Source organism: Ammodytes marinus, assembly GCF_949987685.1.
Source record: "Ammodytes marinus genome assembly, chromosome: 21".
Lineage (NCBI taxonomy): Eukaryota > Metazoa > Chordata > Actinopteri > Uranoscopiformes > Ammodytidae > Ammodytes > Ammodytes marinus.
This window is the reverse complement of record NC_137225.1, coordinates 9,884,440-9,910,557: the sequence shown is the minus strand read 5'-3', so window position 1 is coordinate 9,910,557 and position 26,118 is coordinate 9,884,440. Positions and strand designations below refer to the sequence as shown.

Below are 26,118 nucleotides of genomic sequence, written 5' to 3'. Positions count from 1 at the left end.
ACAGCATGGGATCATTTGGGAAGCATTGAAGTTAGAACAAAGGAAACATGTAATTTCCTCCAACCTCCCTCTCCAGGTGTTTATCATGAAAGGATAGGCTTTACATAGTTTAGTTTAGTGTTTTTTTTGTAGCTGTGTGTGTGTGTGTGTGTGTGTGTGTGTGTGTGTGTGTGTGTGTGTGTGTGTGTGTGTGTGTGTGTGTGTGTGTGTGTGTGTGTGTCTTATAAGTGAAAAAGCAAGAGAGCAGGAAAGATTGAGAGGCAGCGTGACTGAGCATGCGTGTGTCTGCATATAAAATTATCTGATCCATCCAAAGCTCGGTTATCTTTTCATAGGCTGTATCCTCTTCGCTGCTTTCTCCAACCAATCAACACTGCTAACCACTTGAACAGTTGGGGTGATGTTAGTCAGATTCAAGAGGGGCACTGCTCTTTATTTCTCTTCTCAAGATGTCATCTTATCTATCGCCTGTCTCTTTTCTGTCCTGCTTTCGTGGATGTACCTTAAATTTTACATGCAACATATCTTATTCAGAGTTAAATGCATTGTTAAAATCGTTCTGCTTCTTAACTGAAGATATTTCGTTTATCTGTAACTTCAGTGGCACTGTAGTTGTATGGTAAGCCCAGCTCCTGTTACATTGAAAGAATATGTGTAGCGTTTTATACTTAAGTAGTTAATTATGTTTTTACAGGCCTTTGCACACACACAGATTAGACATCTGCTCAGGTTGAAGCTGGCTCAAGTAATCAGCCAACATCAGTAAAACGCATGGTGGTTTCATATGTGCTTAGGTTTGTTTTCTTACGATGACAGTGTTTCATTGTTTCACACCAAAAATCTTATCATTCACCCTATTCAATTTTCAGAAGTTGCCATGTGTCAAAAATGCTCATTTTAATAAAGTTCCCAAATAATTCTAATGAAGGACCCTTTGGCTCATGACAATGGAACCAATTTATTTAATGTGTGAACAAGTGTCACTGCTCACTAACAATGTTCTACACAACAGCTTTGTTTCGCATGTAAATCGCAACTATTAAAAGAAAACGAGGCTATTCTTTGCTACAGGCACAGCAGACATTTTGATTGGAGAAGCACAGGTGTTACTTTTATCATTAACAAGGGCTCCTTCTATTTGATTATCCCAGTAAAATGAGGCAGTGACACAACATGCACAATAACAGGACCCTGAAAGCGAAGTCATCATTGATTTTATTATAACACTTGTGCCTTTCATACTGTGACATGTCAGAATGTCTTCCATTGGGTGCAATATCATTTGAAACTATCAAGCCTCTAATGCCTGATAGTCAACAGAAGAGATTACATTTGTAATACACAAACCTCTTCTGCATTCAGATGGTGAGTACGGACATTAGAATATTACCACAGCTGACTAAGCTTTCAAGCATAGGCGTATAATGTTTTTTTTTTTCACCCAGTCATAGAAGAGTGTTGGCTTCAGTATGCTATTTGTCAATTTGGGATGAAGGTCTTGATTTTCCCCATGTGAAATAACTAACCCCTTTCAATCTTGCCTTTTCCCTCTGTTTCTTACTGTCACTATGTTCCTGTCTTTTTCTTGTATGTCCATGTTTTTTTCTGACTCTGTACCTCTATTGTTTCTATTTATCTTTTTAGGGGCGGGCGTTATCAACTTTGATGGACAGGGTGTAATCTCATATCGTTTCAAGGTACTGAATTAATACATTTAATTTTTTTATGTATGGTTTTCTATGTTTATAAGTATACCTCCCTCTATTGTCAAGATTATTCCATTACGTAAAGGCTAGATCCTAAAAATCCACAGATTAATATAATCTGCAAAATTATACGATGGGAAATGAGCAAGGACCTGGGAAAGTGCAAGCATTTTTGTGGTAACCAATGTAAACATTTTTTTCTGAAATTGAAAATGACACACCTGTGTGGCTAAGCAGCCATGAGGGGTTCATGGTGTTTGTTCATGTGTGTGCAGGTGAAGAAGATGAAGATCATTAAGGATGTGATTGCGCTGAGGTTCAAGACGTCAGAGAGCGAGGGAGTGATTCTCCACGGGGAGGGCCAGCAGGGAGACTACATCACACTGGAGCTTCAAAAGGCCAAGCTGCTGCTGCAGATAAACCTAGGTGGGCATCACATACAAGTCTTTTATTTAGACAACATAATGCAAAGCAACATTTACCTTTATGCTGACCCTCCTGCCGTAATGTTTTTGATGTAGCTGGCTTGGTATTAAGCATGTGTTACCTTCTGATATATATTCAAATTTTAAGATTTTCAATATCTGTTTGTAAAACCATATCACAAAGTATCTGTAAGTACAACTCAAGCAGTCTTATAATTGTGGAAATGATATGCTTAAGTGATTTGGCAAAGCTATACCCAGGTAAAGCTATCACTATAGCCGTGTTTGCAGCACCTTGACAGGTCAAATGAATAATACTATCGTTAATGATCCTGAACTTATGTTATGTAAATGCATGTTATATCTGTCAAGCAAACATTGTCTTGGAGCAAGGATTAAGTGTTCAGCCTCCTCTTTTTACCCTTTATACTATAAACAACATGGCTTGTTGTTGAACAATCCATAGGTGTGTGAGCCATCACTCATCGTCGACCTGCTGTGTTGCTGTCAGAACCTTTAACTGTAACCTTTAAGCGTGTCTTACTGCCTTACTGCACAGAAGCAGCAATTGCAGTGGTGCATTCCCGTACCCAGTGTTGCAACAGAATTAAGCATAGTACTTTATACCAACAGTTTGTGCTGTAAGTGAAATGCATGTCATTTGAAAGGAAACATTGTGCATATGTGAAACATGCACAAAGAGCAGCATTGATTTATGCTATATGGTATAGTCAGTTTTCCTCCTGTGAAGTACTAAACCATTTCTTGGCTATTTTGGCAAATCCCTGTAAATGTAAATAAATGAATACACTTATAAATAATCAATGTTGTTGCCCTTTAGCGTTCAGATTAAAAGCATATTCAACTGTTCATAAATATTTTACCCAACATATTCTTATAAAAAATTGGGCTCACCATAATATGCTACTTCATTGGCAGTGCCCAACTTTTTTTTAACTAATCTTATTATGATGTGTTAATTACAGGCAGCAATCAGTATGGCTCTATCCTGGGTCACACGTCTGTGACCACCGGAAGCCTCTTGGATGACAATCACTGGCACTCAGTGGTGATAGAGCGCTACCGTCGAAATGTCAACTTCACCTTGGACAGACACACGCAGCACTTTAGGACCAACGGAGAGTTTGACCATCTCGATTTGGACTATGAGGTGAGAAGCATTTCATACTGAGCAAAGGGGAAGGAAAACAGGCTGGTGGTCTCGATTGAAGTTCACATGTAAGTTCAAATATGAACACATTTTTAACCATGGAAGAAGCACAAACATGTCAGGGGATTTACTATTTAAAGTCTATATGATGGCACAGTACAATTCTGGAGCTAATGTTGGCTTTGAAATGCATTTGTGTTTGCTAAAGGATGGACAGAAACTAACAATGTGCTCTTATTTCTCTGTTTTTGCAATGCATGATTAAATTGAATAAATGTACATATTGGTATAATGCAGAGGATCACTGATGGTAAATGGTAAATGGACTTGACTTATATAGCGCTTTCTAGCCGATTTTCTCAGCCCCAAAGCGCTTTACATATCTTACCACATTCACCCATTCATACACCGATGGTAGAAGCTGCCATGCAAGGCGCTCTCTGAACCATCGGGAGCAATCATCAGAGGATCACTGATGATATTAGAAACAGAATGTTGAGTTGTGTTTAGCCTAGTTAACTAATAAACAGTTTAATAAAGTTGAAAATAGATATTCTACACACATAGTGCAGTGCTGGATTGACAGAAAAGAGAGAGAGAGAGAAACTGGCTTTTTCAATGCTTAGAGAATTGGCCTACATTAATAGTTTGTACAACTAAAACTGGCAGCGTATGCCAACCGGTGGAATTTATATGTTGATAATTCTACCATTGGCAGTATATTTGGCCTGATGAATGATTTAGTGGTGGACTAGACTAGTCTGCCTGAACCAGCTTGCAGGCTTTGCTTCATTAATTTTTGAGGAGCGGTGTATTTGTATTTCGGAACTAAATGATAGAAATTAACTTTGGTCCTCAATTTTAAAAAAATCCCAGAGAAAATAATTGATATGGGGTCATTGAGCAGTCCCGATACAGTCCTGGTACAGAATTTAGTATCTGCTAATGCAAATGCAGCAATTTTCAGATAAAAATCTCAACCCTCCGAAACTGCTGGGTGCTGTTTATTTGCTGTTTTCTTAAGCACCTTTTGGTTTTCAAACCCAAAATCAAGTTTTCTTTCAGGCAATCCTGATTTAACTCAAAAACGTATCCTGAATAGATTGTAGATATGAAATACACTAAGTATTCAATTTGTATAATTGAATAGAATTAAACCAGGCCAAGTGACTCTGCCGCTCAGCTTTGTGTAGCTTCCAAACTGCTCATGGCTACTTGCATCCACTTCTGTTGAGCACAAAAAGGTTTGAACCCAGAATTGCTGCTTTCTTCTGTGTTTACATTAGTTAACCGTACTTATGTGCTTTACGGATTTTGCGAGTGCATTTTAAACAACTTCTCATCACTTGTGGTAGTTTCGGCTTCCCGGCCTGTTCAGTGCATGGATACCACACAGGAAATTAAATATTGGTTTTACACTGTGCTGTTGCACTAATCCATAAAGCTCACATAATTAATGTTGTTTGGAATACAAAAAGTCCAGCTAATAATACCTAAAACAGGAAATTGATTTCGGAATGCATAATAGGTGTGATTTGGACTTGTGTTTAATGTGAGCGTGCGTGTGCATGCAATTCATATATGGTTGTTTGTGTGTGTGTAACCTTTAGCAGGCATAGCTAATATGGTTGATCTGCTCCAGCGTTAAGTAGAATACTGAGAAATGGGGCAGGACAAACCACAGTCCAATTAGACAGAAGCTGTTGAATTAAGGGATCTTCAGGGAAATCTATTCAACAGCGTGAATGAGAAATATATGTGTGTGTGTGTGTGTGTGTGTGTGTGTGTGTGTGTGTGTGTGTGTGTGTGTGTGTGTGTGTGTGTGTGTGTGTGTGTGTGTGTGTGTGTGTGTGTGTGTGTGTGTGTGTGTGTGTGTGTGTGTGTGTGTGTGTGTGTGTGTGTGTGTGTGTGTGTGTGTTGCACACTGCCGGTCATCATCTTGACTCTCTCAGAGCTTTGTGTTAAAGAAAAAAAAAACCTACCACTGTGGAAAAATATATAATGCATTTTATATAATCACTTCTGTGTCCTTCAGTGCTTCCTAGCAGATGCTTGTTTGTTAGCCTATATCTTCTCGCCTCAGTACTCACATCTAAACACTTTTTCTTTCCTTTTCCTTTAATGCTTATATTTTAATTTTATTTTTAAATGTCAATAGTTTACTTAAATGATACAAACGTGTAATCTTAGATCTGTCAGTATTGCCCTTGTAATGCATTCCAAACACCCTCGGACAGAATTCTGGTCAAATAAATACAATGTTCTAGCAACAGATTGACAAGCAAATCTGTTTTTATTTTTCGCTATGCATCTATTTTTTTTTTAACCTCTGCCCTCTGTTCTTCCTCTAGTTGAGTTTTGGGGGGATGCCATACAGCGGGAAGCCGGTGGGAGGAGGGAGGAAGAACTTTAAAGGCTGCATGGAGAGCATCAACTACAATGGAGACAACATTACAGACCTGGCTCGCCGGAAGAAGCTAGACACCTCCAGCTTTGTAAGGGAATATGTTCATTCACAAACTGACACTCTGGTGTACATACACATACACATATACATTACAACACAACTTATTTGCAAACATGTCAATCTTAATATCTTGAAATAACGTGCTTATGAAGTCAGCTGAATACTGAACATGCTCATTATTGTCACACTAACGCTGTATCTGCCCTGAGTGAGAGTGCAAATTTGTCCACCACACAAAATAGTTTTAACTGATTCATATTTAATCAGGTGCAACTGACCCATCAGTGGCCCCTCCGTGTGTTTGCCTGCTGTCTTTGTGCTCCTTCGCGATATACCCCTGGCTTCCATTTCACTGCAAACTTCAATGACAGAATTTCACTGTGACAACTGAAAAAGGGGGACATATAAAATGCATTGCTTCTCCTCATCAAACGGATGGCACTCTTTGTGTGACTGCCTGCAACTTCAGCAAATGTTGCAAGTGTTTTCCATCTTTAAATTTGGTGAGTGAACAGCCCTTTGATTATCTTTTGTCTCTGCGTGTCCTGATCTTCCTCACCAGTGGACAGCCAGTGTGTCGTCTGCGATCTCTGGTGGACTGATTGAACAAACAGAGGCACTAATCAAGTCTGAAAAAGACTCGCCTCTAATTCTCTCTGATGACTCACACAGCCAGTGGCTGAAATATCAGAAGTACTAACACACAGGCAGAGGCAATCAGGAATCATCTATAGCTGGTAAATGCAGCTCAATAGTTGGGTGTTTGCTAATGATTTGATTAACAGCACTAGGTTGGAGAAGCTCAATGGTATTTAGTGCCTTAATTCCAAAAAAGTGTTTGTTTTATCCTCCTGCACACATCACCTAGGTTAAAGACAGGGTGAGCCAAACAGAAACACTTTGTAATAGTTGGCAAAGCAACATCGGTCTTTGAATCCAGCTTCAGTCAGGAACATCTGAAGGTAAACAAGCAGAAGCTCCATTCAAAGCAACAAAAGCCTGGTGAATGAATATGTGATTTTTCCTAAGGTGTTGGGGGCATTTAAAACATTCAAACAACTTCACATACAAGCTCCCATTTAAGGGATTCACATTGCTTTTGACTTTTTCCTCTTTGATAATTTTCCTATTAACTCTCTTGGTTGTTGTCTCTATCTCCAAATGTGTTTTAACAGCGTAACCTGACCTTCTCCTGTTTGGAGACACACACCTTCCCGGTCTTCTTTAATGCCACCAGCTTCCTACAGCTGCCGGGTCGAGCCAATCACAACACCATATCTGTGAGCTTCCAGTTTCGTACGTGGAACCCAGATGGGCTGCTCCTCTTCAGTAATCTTGATGATGGTACACTGGAGATCTCTCTGGAGGACAGCAAGGCTGTCATTCATATCAATGTGACAAAGGGGAACAGCAACAACCGTGTGGACTTATCATCGGGTGAGTTAGCAAATGCAAAGCTGTTGCATTTAGTATTACGTGCAACACACTCACTCACACACGCATGCAGGCACTCACGCAAGCACAGGCACGCACGCACGCGCACACACACACATACACACACACACACACACACACACACAAATACACTTATAATATGAAAGGACAATTATTATCAAGTATGTCATCTTCGTTGTAATAATAATGAATAATGTACACTCCAACAACATTTTTAGTATAGGTTTAGAATCGGGTAAAGAACAATATTAATATTTTCAAATTACGGCTTTTTTTTGTGTGAGTCCACAAATAAGCCATCCATTGACAGAGGATGCAAGTAAACAACTAAAATAAGACTGAAATAAAACTCCTATGGCTCCTATCATTTCTCTCTATCCTATCATGCTTCCCCTTCCTCCCTTACTAGTATTTCTACCTCTCCTTCTTTCTTTCTCCCAACCTTTCTCTTTCCGTAGGCACACTCATTTATTCTGTCCACTGTTGCTCTAATAGGCCATTATGCCCAGGGGTAAGGATTATTACAGAGTTACCCTCTAGGCTAATTGGGCTTGAGCCTGTGATTACATCAGTATTAACTCGAATATACAGACACACAAACACAGTCGCACACTTAAACACAAGCTCACTCCTTTGATTCTGTTATTAGTATTTTTTTAAGAAAGGGAGCCACACTGGCTTTTGGCTTCAACGACACAGTGGGAGCTCAGTACAATTGTAATGAAATGCTTAGTCCTTCTTAATGGCAAATATACTTGGGAGAGACATGCAACAGTGTGCACACAAAGAAGGAGTAAGAGAGAGAGCCTCTATGTTTGTGTGTTCCCAGTGGGGAAAGTGTTTATGAAGCTGTAAAGCCCCTATCTCACTGGGCTGCGACAGTTTTGCGAATGTCCTGCCCAACACTTGCCAGGAGGTCGCATTTATGTCTCGCGAACATCTGGCGAGTGTCGCACGAACGGAATGTCAGTCTCAATTTTGCCTCAAATCAGTCACAATTTAGTTTCATATGTCGCCAACCCCTCGCAAAGTTGTCTGACATTGCTCGCACTTTCTGAGTCGCGGAAACTAAATTGAGAAGGGTTTGCAACGCGTTTGAGACACCTGCGACCACTCTGAGACTAGATTTGTCGCACACTTTTTTTTAACATGTTCAAAATTCATGCGACAGGACTGCGCGGCTCTGCGACTCATGCGAGGAAATTGAGACCTCCGCAAACGTTTGGAGACAGTTTAGAGACTCCCTCGCGAATGCAGTATCCAACTTGTCGCAAACAATCGCAGCCCAGTGAGATAGGGGCTTTAGCGACAGCTTATTTAGACATAATCAGGCATCTGCTGGAAGGTAAAACCATACAGACTGACTGCACCCATCTTTTCATGTGCGACCTAACCCATTTACCTCTTTAACTCTCTAAGGCGGACATACACTATATTTATAGCGCATTGTAAATCACAGCAAACAGTATCACAGTGATGTAAATTAGAGAATGAGCAGACACAGTTGAGAGTGCACAGTACATGAAAAGGAAGAAGATTTGTAATGCAAGGCTGCATCTTTGTGCAGTGAAAATGTCAGAATTAATCAGATGTAGCAAATAAATTCCAAAAAGCTGTCTCACTGACTCTTGTCTTAAAGCATTAGACATGTAGCACAATGATTAACATTATTACTTTGCTCAGGAGGCCTCACCAGGAGGAACACTTTACCCCTTTTCCACCAGCCTAATTGAACCTAGTTCTAGTTCTGGACTGGTGCTAGTGCCAGTTCACAGTTGGTACAACGTGCAAGAACTGGTTTATTTTTCCACGGGCTAGAGAACCTCAACATTACATCACTGTATACCTCTGTGTACGTCTCTGCTCTGCCAGCTAATGCTAGTGCTAACTTCAAGCAAATCAACAATGGCGGACTACATTACATTTTTTCAAGTTTTGTTACTGGCTTTGCTTTGCGAGCCTACACATGAATTCGAACCCTACTGGTCCATTGATTTTTTTCTGCTTGCCGTGATTGTTACGGATGGCGATTATGCTTTGAGAAGTTAAACATGTTGACATTGGTCACAATCATCCCGCCACCAGCCTCTGAGGTAAGTGGCTCTTGGTTTTAAACCTGCAAAGAATTGGTGCCACTTTGTAACCATGTTTAGGCTCTGAGTTGTTATCGGCAATAAGAAGAGTTTTCAGAGAAGCTCCATAAGAAACCACATGCTTAGGTGAACAATTTCTGTGATACAATATATTTGCTGTTAAAGAGACATACATTGAAAAAAGCCAATGAAATACATATGTATTTTTCTCAGGAGTTGGTGGATCAAACCAAGGCCAAAATACGAATCAATGTGTATGGAGTGAATTTTGTCTGGTGTCTACTGTCTGCTCTTTAGCAAAGAAATGATTTAAGCTGTGTGTAAGAAGTGTCAAAATGTGTGTTGCAGTGTGCAGTTGCAGAGCATTTTAGGTGCGTATATCTTGAGAGGGGGATTTTTAGGTCTGGCCAAAAGGGATAATTCATCAACCTTTTTATGTGTTTTATGAGCATCACCAATTTGGAATTTCCAAATGAGTTTCTCTGAAAAGCCCAAGTGAATCTGCAGGTGCTGTTCAAAAGAAGAATAAAAAAAGGAGGGTGGGCGAAGGAATGGAGGTGGTGAATGAAAGCTTCATAGGCGTCCAATCATCTGAAGAATATCTTTTTATAACCTTGTTCTCTCCACTGTGGGTCCCAGGTCATTAAAGTTAATGTTGTGGCTTGATTTGAGATTGGAGCGACAGGTAGAGTAGATCCCGCCTGCACAAAAAAAAATCCCCTTTTGCATATAGAAATATCAAAAAAATGTGTGTGTGTGTGTGTGTGTGTGTGTGTGTGTGTGTGTGTGTGTGTGTGTGTGTGTGTGTGTGTGTGTGTGTGTGTGTGTGTGTGTGTGTGTGTGTGTGTGTGTGTGTGTGTGTGTGTGTGTGTGTGTGTGTGTGTGTGTGTGTGTGTGTGTATTGATATGTGGAATCTAAGGTGTGATGACCTGCAAAAACACGGTCCTCTTTCTTTGAGAACATTTCCCCATATTTTATCCACCTCCTCCTCTCGGGCAGAGAAACAGAGGATAAAACTAAAGGGTGTGTGTGTGTGTGTGTGTGTGTGTGTGTGTGTTGATGGAGAGTACTTAGTTGTGAATCCTACAGGGACTCTGACTTAATTTTCCCTTCACCTTCCTTTTACTTACTCATTAACTCTCCAACTCCTCCTCACCCGAGTCTTTTGCTCTCATCACTCATTTGTTAGAAGTTACCATATACAGTACAACAGCTTTGAGTGGGGCCAGCCGCTAGAACATGTTGCATTGATGGCCCTACAGCAGCACAAAAGCATGTTTTTATCTTCCCAAATATAAATCAAGCCCCTATTTTCCACATTAACTAGCATGAAATGAATCCGAATAACCAAAGCCAGGGAAAAGGGCCTGGTTTGTTCCTGACACAGATAGCTGATTAGTGTTGGTATTTGTCTTTGAGTATGTGTGTGTCGAAGATGCTATTCTCTGATCACCCTCTTGATTAATTATCGAATTATCAGGCACAGCATTGTTTCCATGGAAACAGTACTCCCTGGTCTCCACTGCCTATGCAGAGACGGAGAAATCTGATTTCCTAAGAGGTTCTCATGCAACAAAGTGAGGAAATGTGTTTTTATACTGCTGGTCTGCTTTTCAAAGAAGACTAGAAGATGTAAATAGCGATAATGAATCTGATTAATTCAATAATTTACTACTATAGCTTCAACAATTAAATATGATATCGCTCTGTGCACCTCCTTGTATGGTTTTTGACAATGACAAGTGACGTAAAGACCAGGCAAGTGTTATTGCAGATGAGGATTGACTTGAGGGAAATTTAGATGTGCCTAATGCCCCTAAAAAATAATTGTTCACCATTCCTGCACATTGTACTACTGTGGTCATATAGTTCAGCAGCAATATACCAACATGTCCAACACATCATGTTTTATTGCTTTAATGCTGATTCATTTTTAATTTACTTTCTATAAAAACTGTACATGTTTGCAATACTAACACTTTCATCTTACAGTATATGCTCTCTTGCTCTTCATCTTTATTAAACATATTCATTAATTAATCAATTAATGTATATACTGTATATATCTTATAAAACAATTATACATCGTTTCTTTATAACAGTAAATCGTCCTAATTTATACCACTGAGGAAATGCACACACACCCACACACAAGGTTACTTGCACAGTCTGAGTAGGAAGCATAAGGCATTTCAATAATGGAATGCCTACGGCACAGATTTGAGGGGGAAAATCATACTACAGCCACCCTGATTATAATGTTACATTTTGTCATTCCCCCAGAGAGTGTGTGTGCGCGTGTTTTTGTGCCTGTGTGGTATTGTATTATGTGTTTTCAGGCCTATTACGTTGTATTCTCAGGCTTTGTATGGCTCGCATATTGCCATCCTTGAAGACGTGCAAAGCTCTTAAAACTACTTTGGAGTACCGAATATTTAGGAGTGGAGGACATGGGGGAAGATATATTCATGACTGCCAGTGGCTCCCATTAATTCATAGCAGGCAAAATTCATTTATACTGTATATACAGGATCAATATGTTATAGAAACAGGTGGGAAATGAGAGGAGGTGGCGGGAAAGAGTAAAAAAGAGGAGTTTGGGGAGAGAAAATGTCAAGTTAACAGCAAGAGATGCAGAATAGCAATGTTACAGAAACAATATCCACACTCTAGTCTACAGTCTTACAACAACAAAAACAAAACATTTAGAAACGGCAATAAACAATGTTTCTACCCCACATATTCAAATGTGTTAATTGTTTCATATTACTCTCTGATATCTATGTAATCAGCTTCAACCTCTGGGAATTTGATCAGTATTCACCTGGCCACCTCACATCTAATGTAATAACTCCCACGGCTATTTTCCATTTTATCAGCGAGAGCCATCATTAACTGAGCCCATGTTACCGTTTCATGATCTATTTAGTTGTTTATGGAGTATACTGACCGTCTCACTGGCTTTGGCGGAGACCTCGTAAAACATCTTCTACTCTTGTCTTTAAAGTTCTAAGTTAATACAGACTAGATATTTAACAAGCTACAGTCAATGGTACCGGTATTTATTGGGCTATCTGCAAAAAGAGCATTATGCCACTAAAATACTGGAATGACAGGCTTGCACTTACACACAAACATACTTGCAATGCTTTGGCACCACTCTGAATATGGTTACTATTCTGATATTGTCATTCAAGTGTGAAGTGCATCTCTGCAAGCCAATGTGCAGTTAGAAATATTTTTCTGACTCAGTTTTAAATCCCTGAATAACCTCAATTTGACCCTTCGTCCACTGATTATTTTTGCAATCTTGTTTCTCACCCTTGATAAAAAAAAATGTGTTGACAAAATGGTGATGTTAATAAAAATAATGACATTGACAAAAAAAGGGTTGTTTTTCCCCCTTCGCTTTAGAGGATCATCAGTTTAAACGTATTGATACAAAAAACAAACAATAAATGGTTCTGGTTCTTAATTTCACTGTTAAAATGAGAAACATGATGAAATCCATGTTATGACCACAGGTAGATTGAGCTGGGAGCACATCTCAACATAAAGGTTCTTATGCTACTTAATGTACTCCCATGTGTGATTATATAGGATCATTTGAGCCATACAATAACACATTTTAATTGCATAGTACATCCACCCACTATGACTTTGATGTCTTTGAAAAAAAAGTGTTTTCTTTTAAACACAGTAAAGCCAGCTCTATAATAAGATGTACCCTGTTACTTACTACACTTTATCATTCTGGCATTAAAGTTGAGTGTTAGTGACTGTCAGCTCCGCCCTCTGTTCTATTAGCATGTTTCTCCACTGCTTCAGCTCAGCCCAGATGTCAGGAGATGTGGAGCTGGCCGGCCCACTTGTCTGTATTGTTCATGGGCTCAAACCCCGTTGATGCTTTGCTAGACACTCTTTGACACTTTCATTTTCTACCTGAAGCGCTGGCCTTAGTCTGACACAACTATTAGCCTGTTATTATACCCTAGCATTATATTATCCCTATATTATAGCAGTTTTATCTAGCATTTGAGCCAATTATTTGAGACTCTTAAGTTTTAATTTGGATGTTTTGCTAAGGGCATTGTGAATTGTATAGCTTTTTTTTGCAATATAAGATTACATTATTACAAAGAGTGGTGTAAATTAAAGGCTGCAGTGGTGTTGTGTATTTTTCAAGCTCAAGGCTGTCTTGTTTTTCATTTAAAATTGCAGTATTAGGATGTATGTCAGTATTTTTGAAAAATGCAAGGGGTATCACTAAATATGCTGTCAGTTGTGCTATCCTCATTTTTTAAGTTAATGTAAGACACAACCCATATTTACATGCACAATCATATGGGATCTTAAAGGAATACTTAACCCATACAGAACAAGCGTTCTATCATTATAAAATCACTATTATAATATAATGAATGAGGTTTTTCTTTCCTCAGTCTTCCCTTGGCCCAGCTGTCCTGTTATTCCTGACCCTTACTGTGATGTCACAAGAAGGAAACTGTAGGGTTAGACAGTGAGACCATAAAACACTATTTCTGCCTTATCTCAGGCTAGGATGATCCGATTTTTTTTTTGCACATTTATACTACATAGGATCTCAGAGTTCAATACAACCGGTGAAGTAGGTCTTTAATTGAGTTTTTCCCAGAATATTGCAATTCAGAGTATTCTATGCTTCAGAAATGAATTATGATGCTTGGATTAAGGTCATGGGCTGTATACAGCAAAATATGATGAGCCAAATAACCCATAAAAAGCAACATTAGCTTTTTCTAGTGGAGGGTTTGAGACACTGCACTTCAACTACGCTTGTTCATTACAGTTTCATTATTTGAGGACATGTGCACATCATAATTAATGTGTTAATCTTAACGTTCTTCCGTTGAGGCTTTTGTCCTGTTTGTTTTGGTACAGAACAAATGGGCCCACAAAACCAAAAAAGTACCACACCTGAAGTGTCAAAAGCAGCAGATGGTCTGTGAACGCAGAATGGAAACATTTTCTTTAAGAACATTTTGGACAAAAAGATCGAAGACTTAGAAGACAACAACTTAAACAATTGAGGATAGAAACTAATTTGTTTCAACGGAAAGCCATAAAAGCCTGTTCTATTTTTAGAATTGTAATGTTTTAAAGTAGGCTGTCTCAAAGGATGTAATGCATTTATTTCGTATCAGAATATCTGCAATTTTTCTCGTCTAATCTTGTTCTAATCTTAGAAATATCTAGCTTTTCCCTGAAAGATGTCACCTCTCTATCCCTTCTCACTGGTTGTTACTCTGGAAAACAGGGCTGCCAGTTCTGCTACTTGTTCTAAGGGTATGCATGCCAATCATTTATCAACTGAACCTTCAGGATTCTCAAGCATTACATAGTCTGTTTTTTTGATAATTACATAGCAGAAAGTCATTCTCAGCCTCCTCCACAATTTTTCTTCTGGGGCGGCTGTTCAGTCTCTGTCGTTTCCAGCTCCACTGTAATTGCTTTCACCGTGTTTTTTGTTGCTGTCAGTATTGTAGCTCATCATTGAAATACCATGGAGAGAGAGCATTAAGAAAGAAGCATGTAGGTAAGAAGCATGTAGGTGTACTGTGTGTATATGCACAACTGTACTGTAAGTGTTCACGATAATGATTTAACCGGATCCCTGATGATTATAAGAAATGTATCAATAAATAGAGTTGTTCATGTAAGGAAACCTAATCAACAACACTTGTTTATTTATTAATTAAGCAAAACAAGTTATAACGTCTAAATTATAAAATATTTGCTGTTTTTCTTTTGGTGTGTGACTGTTGCTCAGGCACAGTGAGCAGTACTGAGCACTTTAGATGTTGGCTTTGAGAAGTTAAGATAAAGGCTGCAGTTCATCCTCTGTCTTACTCAGCTCATCCCATAATATCCCTCCTTGTCTGGCCACTTGACTGTAAACCTCAGTCAGCTTCACCACTCTCTCCTTGAGCCCCGGTCACACACAGACCAGCAACGCCAGCAGCAGAGTAACCCTCATTGTAAAACCTCACCTCCGAGAAACACTGTAAAGAAAAATGTTTTAATAATTTTTGTCTGTGTGTGTGTTTGTCTGTGTGCTTGTGTGTGTGTGTTTGTCTGTGTGCTTGTGTGTATGTGTATGTATGCGTGTGTGCGTGTTTCTGTGTGTGTGTGTGTGTGTGTGTGTGTGTGTGTGTGTGTGTGTGTGTGTGTGTGTGTGTGTGTGTGTGTGTGTGTGTGTGTGTGTGTGTGTGTGTTGTGTGTGTGTGTGTGTGTGTGTGTGTGTGTGTGTGCGTGTGTGTGTTTGTGTTTGTGTGACACAGTCGAAAATAATTGTTTATATATACAACCTTATTGTAATATTGGGCATAAGTAGTGCTTTTCTCATAAACATAATGTATCTTGTTTATTCAGATGATAACTTGCTGCACACTCACCTTTAACATGTGTGTATATAATAGTATCTGCATTAACAGAATACCCCTTTGGCAAGGTTTACAAATGTATCCTATGTAATGAATGCCTCTGCCGACATAAATAAAATAAATGGTACTCTTTATTAGATGACAGTGTGTTGGAAGCTATTAATGTGAACAGAAATGTTATACGTGACCTAAATAATATGTTCTCCATCATAGAGAGTGGTGAAGCTGGAAGTGCTAAAATGTCATAGCAATATTAATTATTATTCTATATAAACTGTAGTTCTGCATTCCATTATTTTGGATGTGAAATCATAGTCAACCGTTCAGTTATTCTGGGTATTTTTTCAGGTTGTGAGCATTCTTGACTAAGTTTGGTTACTTTATTCTTCCTAATGAGTCTTCAAACTGAGGGTGTGGGCTGTGTGAAAGTTGTAAAAAAAAAGAAAAAGAGGTTGTCATCCTGTTATCAGGCTTTGAATGACATCTCCAAAGCAAGCTATGAAACAGATATTTCTAGTCAAATCTGAACAATTCTCTGCCTCCTTCTTTGACTCAACTTTAATATCTTTGCTCAGTTTATCTGTGGCAGACAGCCCACATGGAGCCTGTGTGTTTGCCGTATGTGACAGAAAGGGAGAGAACCATAGGAGAGAACGCACTATATACGTATGTGTGTGTTTGTGCGTGTAGGTTTCTGTGCATCTGTGAGTGTGAAGATTTCACACTGCTTTATCACTGATACGCTCATCATTCACAGCTATTGCAGGTGATGTAAAACAGATGAGGGGACACAAGGTTACACAGTATCTATTTTCCATTACATTCAAGAGGTTATAGGGAGGGGCGGATAAGGCAGAGGGTTGAGTGTGATTACATCAAACCAATATACAGTCATAAATGTGATTGTCAGTGAAGGAGCACATCAAGGTCACTCAACACAAGAACTGCTTTTTTCTTCTTCTTCTTCTTTTGTCTGAGTCATTCAAACAAAGCATACACCATCCTGTCATTTTCAGTTAATGACTTCTCCCGTACAACAAAAATGAACTATTAAACTGAATCATCATATTTTACGCTATAGTGGAAAAATAAGCTAGGTGTGTGTGTGCATGCTTGGATGTGTGCTAATTTAACCAGCATTGTCCTGAACAGGTTCAAAACCCCTCAGCAGCCATCTTGGCTCTTAGTTTATTTAGTCACTGCCATGATCCTATATACAGTACACCCACACACACACACATAGACATGAAAACCCTGCTGATGCCAATTAATTAATGTAGACTCCCTACTGACATGGAAGCCAAGGTCTCTTTTGGGAAGAAATACACTTTGTGAATTGTGAAAGTGTGCCTCGTACAGGGAGAAAACACAAACACAGCAAATTGCACTCACAGAAGCCTGCTCATTCTCATACCCACACGGGTCAGATGTATTGACATGTGCAAAATGCTAAGGCACATGTGCATCGGCTTGAATGCAGATTCATTCGCTCTCTGATGAGATTGATTTGCACGTGACCGTACCTTGAACTTCACTACGGTGCCCTCACTATCAATGTTTCACAGTCAGCCAAGCAGTGAGCGGAGCTGGATTGAAAAAAAAGGGGGACACTGCAGCAGATGGCCACAAGAGCAGAGGAGTATAAAGACAGAATGAAAAGAGGGGAACAGAGAACTGCAGAAATACAGGACAGGAAATAAAGACAGAGAGACAGAAGATGGAATCAGGGACAGAGAGAGAGAGAGAGGATGGCAGGCAGCGAAGGATGAATAGAGATTGGTGTCAGTAAGAGGTGATGTATAGAGGAGAGGGTGATGAGAGTGAGCTGGCTTCTCTCTCAGCTCCACTAGTAATGTCCCTTTCCAAAACATCACTCATATTTAATGGAGCACCGCTACAAGGGAAGAGAGAGAAAAGGAGAGAACAAAACCTGCACGCACGCACGCACATACACACACACATATACACATACACATACACACTACACATGCCGACAACGTAACGACACACTTGCACAGAGTGCTCAAAGCTTGCGCACACAGATATAGAACACACTCACACATGCACTCTAGCAGTGAGACGCAAACAGGGTTCTCTGAGAGTTAATGGAGTTGAGACACAGGGGCATTGAGACTGGTAGCTGCACTCGGCTTGCAATGGAGGGAGAGAGAAGTAAGGAGTGAGAGAATGAGAAAAAAAGATGTAGCATTCAAGAGCCTTGGCGTACATGAGTGTGAGATTATGAGCAGAAGGGAGGAAGAAAAAGTGGTAGAGGCAGGAAGATGATCCACTGGTGGGCATGTCTTAACTAAAGCCACATTCAACAGTAGGCTTAGATGGTCAAAACACAATGATGGTGTTGAGAAAATATTTGTTTCACAAGCACAAGGTAAACCCAAAGAGATGGCCACATATCAGACAGACAGTTCTGCAACCCACAGACCTCTCACCCATGCTGATCGTAGTTTAATCATTGACATTCTCCTATAGGTATTTTCTACTCCGAGTAATTTTTGGATTTTTGGTTATGAAGTTTGAAGTACGGGTCAGCAGCTGCTGTCAAAACACACAAAGTGGCCCTAGTTTTTATTTTAAAAAAATAATATTTTTTTAAAGGAATCAGTCAAATAAAATGATTAGAGTCACTTTGGACTGTCTTCTTTTTCACTAAGCCATCCATATGAAAGATTTTAAAATGGAAGAAGATGACGCTTATAATTGACACATTTTATGGTGTGAGTTTTTGTGACATTTTCTTCATCTCTGCCCACCCCCAGGTTCAGGCCTTAACGACGGCCAATGGCACTCGTTACGTTTGGTCGCCAAGGAGAACTTCACCATGGTAACAGTAGACGGCGAGGAGGCGGCTGCCGTGCGCTCCACCTCACCTCTCACCATCACCACTGGAGGAACCTATCACCTGGGAGGTAAGGGTCAACCCCCGCACCATGACAACACCAGCACACTCATTACTTTCACATGCAATCATCATCATCATCACACTACTGTTTATATCAGTTGACCTGGACCACAACATAATATAGACATGCATCTTCCAAATTCCTTGATGTGTTGTCTTCCAGTATTAGTACTTTGTGCGGCTGATTGCATAGCTTCTTATTCATTGGCCAGTTAAGATATATTCAGGAAACAGAAACTTATTCAAATACATGTAAATCAATTTGCTTCTAATGTGCAGAGCGTAATTTAATTTGGTTACAGGTATATTCAATTTGTTGGTGTTGGCCTACAGTGAATAAGCTCAGAGAAACTTCTTATATGAACTTTGCCAACCGAGGTCTTATCTGTGTGTGTGTGTGTGTGTGTGTGTGTGTGTGTGTGTGTGTGTGTGTGTGTGTGTGTGTGTGTGTGTGTGCAAACTAAATATGTCTACAAATCATTTATCTGGCTAGAAATCTATATCCCAGTGGCCAGAGTTCAGGAAGTTGCTCACTTAGCAAGAGTGCAGACACAACTAGACCACCAGATATACACAACCATTCAGTGGGGAACACATACTAACACACACACACATAGACACATACACACACAGAGCAGTCACAGTCTGTCTGTATTAGGAAGACGCCAGGTTAATGATGCCAGACACTGCTGTCCGTCTGTTGGAAGATGGTCCGTATCTAAGTGTGTGTGTGTGTGTGTGCGCACGCGCATTTGTTTGTGTGTGTGTGGGGAGGGGGGGGGGGGGGCACCTGTATGAAATTACAGTAACTGTGAGAGATAGTCTGGGCTCTCATAGCTCCATCAGGCCTCTATCCCGCTCTCTCTATCAGAGTACAATCTCCTCCATCAAGCAAAACCATTTCCCCAGGCCAGTCAATAAGGATCAGAAGACCTCTCTCTCTCTCACACACACACGCACGCACGCACGCACGCGCACACACACACACACACACACACACACACACACACACACACACACACACACACACACACACATCCAGAATGTTTTATTCTGTTGTCCATCTTAATTTATTCCTCGCTGCATAAATCCATGACGAGTCTCTACTTTTTATTTATGACATTTAGGTTTGTGAAGCTTTGCTTTGCTTACATGAATACGGTGGAAAGCGGAGCTTACTATAACTGAAAATGTAGCTTTTAATAAACACCGTGTTGCCTTGATTTGTGATTACGGGTGAAACGGAAACAGGCATTAATAGTTTCAGTTGTGTGAGAAGCACAAGTTAGAAAAGGGTGTCTCCGACGCTTGCAGTCTTGAAAAAGGGTTCAGCTCGATTGCTTACAAGGCAACATAGATTTACAATATAACTACTCTATGCTGAGTGCACAATCACATGAACCCGCTTTGGTTTTACCTTTTTCATTTCTAGTTTAATTTTCATTTTGCTGCTTGCTCAATGCGCATGCTCCCAATGTTCTTTTATGGTCTAGTGACACACTATCGACCACCTTCTATTGTAATTGACCTTGAATGACAAGAAACAAAACAAAACCCAGACGGCTGGTCCTGGATTATTTTACAGGGGTTAAAGGTTATTTCTTTAACCTAGGGTGTTAGAGAATCATACAGTATTAACACTGTATCTCTTATTATCAGTTATCTATCTCGAACCCCAACTTTTTGTCTGTGCCTCCTCTTTGTCAGGTTTCTCTCTCTGGTTTCTCTCTCCTCTCCTCTTCCCTCCCGTCTCCATTCTGATCCAATTGGTGATTTATTGATTTCGGTAAGCTTAGTTGGAAATCAATAGTGGCTGAGAAGAGAGGATCTCTGTAATGTCCTTACCTCTTGAAGAGGGCAGAGCAGACAGACAGAGAGAGAGAAAGGAAGAGAGAAACTGAGGAGAAGGCAGATAAAAGATTGGGAAGATGGGAAAGTAGAGACTTGGAATACGATGAAGAAAAGTTTATAGCCGTTGGAAGGAACAGGAGTTGGTAAACTACATTGAGAGACTGAGGCCCACCACAGAGCTCCAAACACATCATTTTGTAAACCTGTAATTCATTACAGGGAAACAACAGCATCACATTCTACAGCACATGCTGTAAACATAGTTATTTTCTCTCATAATGAGAAAACTATCTTGCTTCTGGCAGGTGTAGGCGCGCACACACACACACACACACACACACACACACACACACACACTTAAATATACTAACTCACTCACACATACATGCAACACAACAATTCAACAAAAGAAATACAACTAAGTTCTTTCAGAAATCCCCCCCTACTGATAGAGGTAGTGTGTGGGCTAAATTGGCAGCAACCGCAACTGGGGTTTTCCTCGTTAGTTTTACAAGACATAATGAACGCTGAGCAGGGAGCATGGTTTTAAACACAGGTTTGAATGTTGCAGGGGATTCAGAGCTGCTGAGTATTACTGTGGCAAGATGTACAAATTGATCATTAGGCCACTGCTTCATAGGCTAGGCAAGAAGTTTAAGGAAGACAATTTTGGAACCATTTCTACCAGTTCATTTATGGTGCAGACTTGAGATTCCTATTTAATGGGGAAAATTTGACGATTTTCAACCTTACCTCATCTACCATAATATCCTTTGGGTCGCATTATATCCCCGTGTATTTTTTCAACATTGTCCATTTTGCGGGGACCGAGCGGGACCAAGCTTCAAAATTCCACTCACCGGTGACGTTTCTGTGACGTCTTTGGCGAGAGGAAGAACTCATGCGGACTACAGCCCGAGCACCTATGCCCCCCTCCCTGTGAATCCGTGCCAACCAAAACCCATCTGTCACGGACAGACGGTTTGTTTTGGTGCTCGGGGCTGTAGTCCGCACAGGCGCTTCCTCTCGCCAAATACGTCACAGAAACGTCACTGGTGAGTGGAATTTTGAAGCTCGGTCCCCGCGAAATGGACAATGTTGAAAAAATACACGGGGATATAATGCGACCCAAAGGATATTATGGTAGATGAGGTAAGGTTGAAAATCGGCAAATTTTCACTGTCGCAGGTTGTTTTTAGCTCCCATAATTTGACTAGTTTTCCCTTCACATTCTGACAATTCGGTTTGGTTTTATTTTAGATTTCATTACAGCACATTGATCAGTCCTCCAATTTTCTGTAACTCAATGCAATGGCTCTCCGCTATCACAGACTTACAATGACTGCCTCAGGCCATCTCAACCTGAGCGCATGTGGGTTAGTGCGAGCGAGCCCGTTTTTGACCTTGTATGAACAGGGTGTGTGGTTGTTTTTTCAAACAAACGCACCCAAGCACACGGACACACAGAAACACTTTCTTCCACCTTACATCTTAGACAGAATATGAGGATCATTTATTCTGAACGCTTCACCCCATTACATTAGGGAGCTAATTTCCATCGCAGCACCGAGGTAACAGAATAAAATAGTGAGTCTACAAAAGATAGTTTAGCCTTTGGCTTGCCCTCAATTACTCTCTGTGATCGCTCATCTTGATGAGTCAAAGAGGCCAAGCGCATTAAGCTGTCCTGAAGCTCTCTAACAGTTTTTCATCAGCACTTTTTCTTTGTGACCAAGCCCATTCTGTGTGTGTGCCACAATTAGCAGAAACCCCCTCAGTATCATGAACAATCCATTTTCTTTTATATACTGAATGACGTCTCAGAGATCTGCTGAGAGTAATTTGTGTGTGTTCAGTCATCCAGGTAGCCATCTGCTTCAAACATGCAGGCTTGAAGGCATCAGTCTGCTGTGTTTTATTTTAAACAGTAGTTGATCAGTGAACAAAGGCTGGAGTAGACTTGGTAAACAAAGTGTTACAGCTAATTCCACATAAGCTGTTTTTAAAACGACATATTCCTTAATACACTCATTTTGACATTAGGAATCTGTGTGCTGCCAACTCTGTCTTAATTTAAATGGTCCTCTCTTCGTCGAATTATAGTGCATGTAGTAGATCTGTTATAGTATTTCCTCTGCATGACAAAGGATTTCTGCGGATGGAAATTGCTAGTAAGCTAGGTCCAATGTTGCTACATGTTACTACTGTATGGTGAGAGCCACAGTACGGCGGAAACCATGCTTGGATGTGAGAAAGATGGTGACACTATCTGTCTGTCTCCATATTCTTCGTTTCTTTTCCCACTGTGGCTTAATGTTTATTACGCATGACCAATCGCTACATTAAACCAAACTAGAACTAATCAGTATCATATTGAAACTTGATTGCCACACATTGGCAGGGTTGTGCTTACATCAGGCACACACACACACACACACACACACACACACACACACACACACACTTACTAACACACAGTCTGAAGCACTGTGGTTTACCTCAAACTTCAAGTAATAATACTAATACAGTGTGTGTGTGTGAGAGAGAGAGTGCACCTGCGTAACGGGTAATTTTGCTATTAAGGCATTCAAACAAAGGCGATGCCCCTACCTATATAAACACACTCTCTCACACTAACACACACACACTCACACACAAAGGTTGTGGACACGGGGGCATAATGTGGGATGATTATCATTCTGTGTCTAATCAAATAGAAAGAGTGTGCATGTGCGTAACACGGCCTAATGCAACCTTTTAAAGTGGACAGAATATCAGCAGTGGGACATGATTACTTTTAGTGTCCTCCAGGCACAGAGCACTGTGTCTCCACTAAATGTGAAACAAGAGAAACAGTTAGCCAGAGGCCGGTGAAGAGCTCTGCCTGCCTTGCTCAGAAAACAGAATTTTTAAAAATAAGATAGAGCCAGCTAGTGTTGGTTTGTCCTACCAGTGACGATCACGTCTGAGTCGAGGCATTCTTGGTTGACACATTATTAACAGCAGTTGATCTGTCAGATTTGATCAAGTACTCTAATGCATAAATAATCTTTTAAATGAAGGAAAAACACCTTTTATACAAAACAGAGATCCCTAATGCTTTAAGATCGCATTAATATTAATATCATCGATGTATAATATGAAGACAAGCATGCTGACATAAAACATATTCGCAAATGAATGCTTTAATTAGCGTAATGAATAGTTTAATTTGCATAAGTGGTTATGTTTAATGTATTTTGATGACTATGATGGGACATTATGCAGCCGAGTACCACTTCCAAAGAGTTTATCGGCTATGCAAATTATGCAGTGAATACATTTTATTTTATTTACTTTTATTCCTTATTTTTCGTCAACTTTGTTAGTTTGTAACATTATTTTGTAAGTGGCTAAATGCAGATTATATATTAATCCAATACAAACAATCCCTAATAGATGCTTTCATTAAAACAAAATAATGTTTTCAAACAGATGTGAAAATACTTCAGTGAGAGTTTTCTTTGAGTTCGGTGACTCGATTCGGTCGTCCCCGGGTTGCAGGGTCAGTGGTTCAATCCCCCGTCTCCCCGCCGCGAAGTGTCCCTGGGGCAAGACGCTGAACCCTAAATTGCTCCCGATAGGTAGCTTGCACCCTGCGTGGTAGCTGCTGATATCTGTGTATGAATGTATGTGTGATAAGGTGAATTATATGTACAAAACAATGTAAAGTGCAATGTGGAGTCCATTTACCATTTACATGTAGCTTTAGTAATAAGTACCTGCATTCTGATTCTGTGGTGGCTCTGCCTGATCCCAAGGTTACAGAGTTTCTGTACAGGGTTTTTATAAGGAGGAAAAGACTTGGCTCCGAGCCACTGCCATCCCAACCTCAGCTATGCCCTCTTAATTCCATTTCTCTCTCTCTCTCTCTCTCTCTCTCTCTCTCTTTCTCTCTCTCTCTCTCATTGCTTTCGTTCCCTCTAATTTCTCAGTTTATCTTCTCTTCTCCTTTTTTGCCATCATTCTCTTCTCTATCCTCTCCTCCCTCCTATCCTTCCCTGGTCTCCTCTCCACCGCTCCATCCTTTTGGCGTCTGCTTTTAAAAGGCAGCCCCCCGGAACCTAAAGCCTATTTTACGGGCGGTAGTTTCTCACTCCTGACTCCGCTTAGAGAAATTAGTAAGTGATTGACAGGAGGCATCCACAAATTGAATTTCTCAAGAGGGAAGACAGACGGACACTCACACACGTGCACGTACATAAGTTCATAAAGTCATGCTCTTTTCTCCACAGGAAGAGGGGACAAATGGATATGCTAATGAGTGAATAGTCAATTATGGGACGCTTTACCCTGAAGCATGCTGGTTTTTTGATAATTGTGTGGAAAAAAATAGGTTTCTGTGTTCCCTTCATTAGTTTTGCAATTTAAAAAAAAAGCTTTTCTTAGCACATTGCTTCTATTGTCATCAGTTTGCAAATGTCATGTTCTCTCTTACATTTGTTTTATATGCATGAATACATTTTTAGTTATGAGTCTTTTAGCATTTGCGTGAGTCGCAGAGCCTCGCTGTTGTGTCGTATGAATATTGAACATGTTATAGAAATGTGCGCGACAAATCCTCTCTCAAAATAGTCTTAGGGTGTATTCACACTGGGAAAGTCCGCTAGTGCACTTGCTTTGGTCCAGACCAAATAGAGTTTTGATTTTTTTTGTTTGGTGTGGTCTACTTTCATATTGCCCCTTTTGCAAGTGAACCAGCATTACGAAGCAAAACCACACGTGATCTGAGGTCATTCATTCATTGGACAGACATTCTGGGGTGGAGAGAAACAGGAAGCACGAAGTTTAAACTGCGAAATATATATCATTGATATAATATGGGGCTAAAAATAATAAAAGGGCCTACATCTAACCTATAAATAAAGAGGAAAAACATCAAATTATTGTTGTTTCATATGGTCATAATGTGTAGCCTTATGTCAATGCCACGTTATGTGGCTTGTAGCCTACGATGTGAAACATAATTTTTACTGTATTTTTGGTGCTGGATGCGCGTCACGCGAGAAGAATAGGCTCAAGCTGACACTCAGCTGATTAAGCTGTGTATCAGCTGGGTCGGCGCAGTTCAGGTCCAAACTGACACATGGATAGTATTGACGGTCCCGTACATGGGAAGCAAAATAAAAACACACTTCTTGCGCAGCGTGAACCTGTTGGCACTGTGCGAGAGACGCCCCTCTCCTTCATCTGATCGCTGATCGCTGAACACATTCAGCATTTATATTGTTCTGGGCTCCCGGTCAAACCACAACTAATCTTCCTAACAATGGCGACAACAACACTTTCCCATAATGTGAAGCTGACGGCTATTTATTAAAAAAGAAAAGAAAGAAAAGGCACAGTGCCTCCTGCATTTGGGTCGGATCGAGTCCGAACAAATTCACACCACAAACGAACTGCAGCAGAGTGCGTTTGGAAACGCATCGAGACTACCTCTTCAGCTGGGTCTCGGAGCGTTTGTTTGGTCCGCACCCGAGTGTGATTGCTGTATTCACACCTGCCTGAAAGATGCGCACCGAAGGCAGAAGTGCATCTGAGTTCGTTTCAACCAAACTAAACACGGCA

The 26,118-nt window shown here is 40.4% G+C and overlaps 1 protein-coding gene across 1 annotated transcript in view; it reads left to right on the top strand.

Moving 5' to 3' along the window:
* Nucleotides 1-26,118, top strand: part of cntnap2a (contactin associated protein 2a) — a gene marked incomplete at its 5' end in the record, with an annotated part of 288,241 nt that overhangs the window by 148,008 nt on the left and 114,115 nt on the right. The window contains 6 exons of the mRNA XM_080050610.1: nucleotides 1,645-1,697; nucleotides 1,982-2,132; nucleotides 3,118-3,302; nucleotides 5,654-5,797; nucleotides 6,945-7,206; nucleotides 18,518-18,667. Of these exons, the coding sequence (XP_079906736.1) occupies nucleotides 1,645-1,697; nucleotides 1,982-2,132; nucleotides 3,118-3,302; nucleotides 5,654-5,797; nucleotides 6,945-7,206; nucleotides 18,518-18,667 (945 nt within the window). The remainder of the gene's footprint in view (nucleotides 1-1,644; nucleotides 1,698-1,981; nucleotides 2,133-3,117; nucleotides 3,303-5,653; nucleotides 5,798-6,944; nucleotides 7,207-18,517; nucleotides 18,668-26,118) is intronic.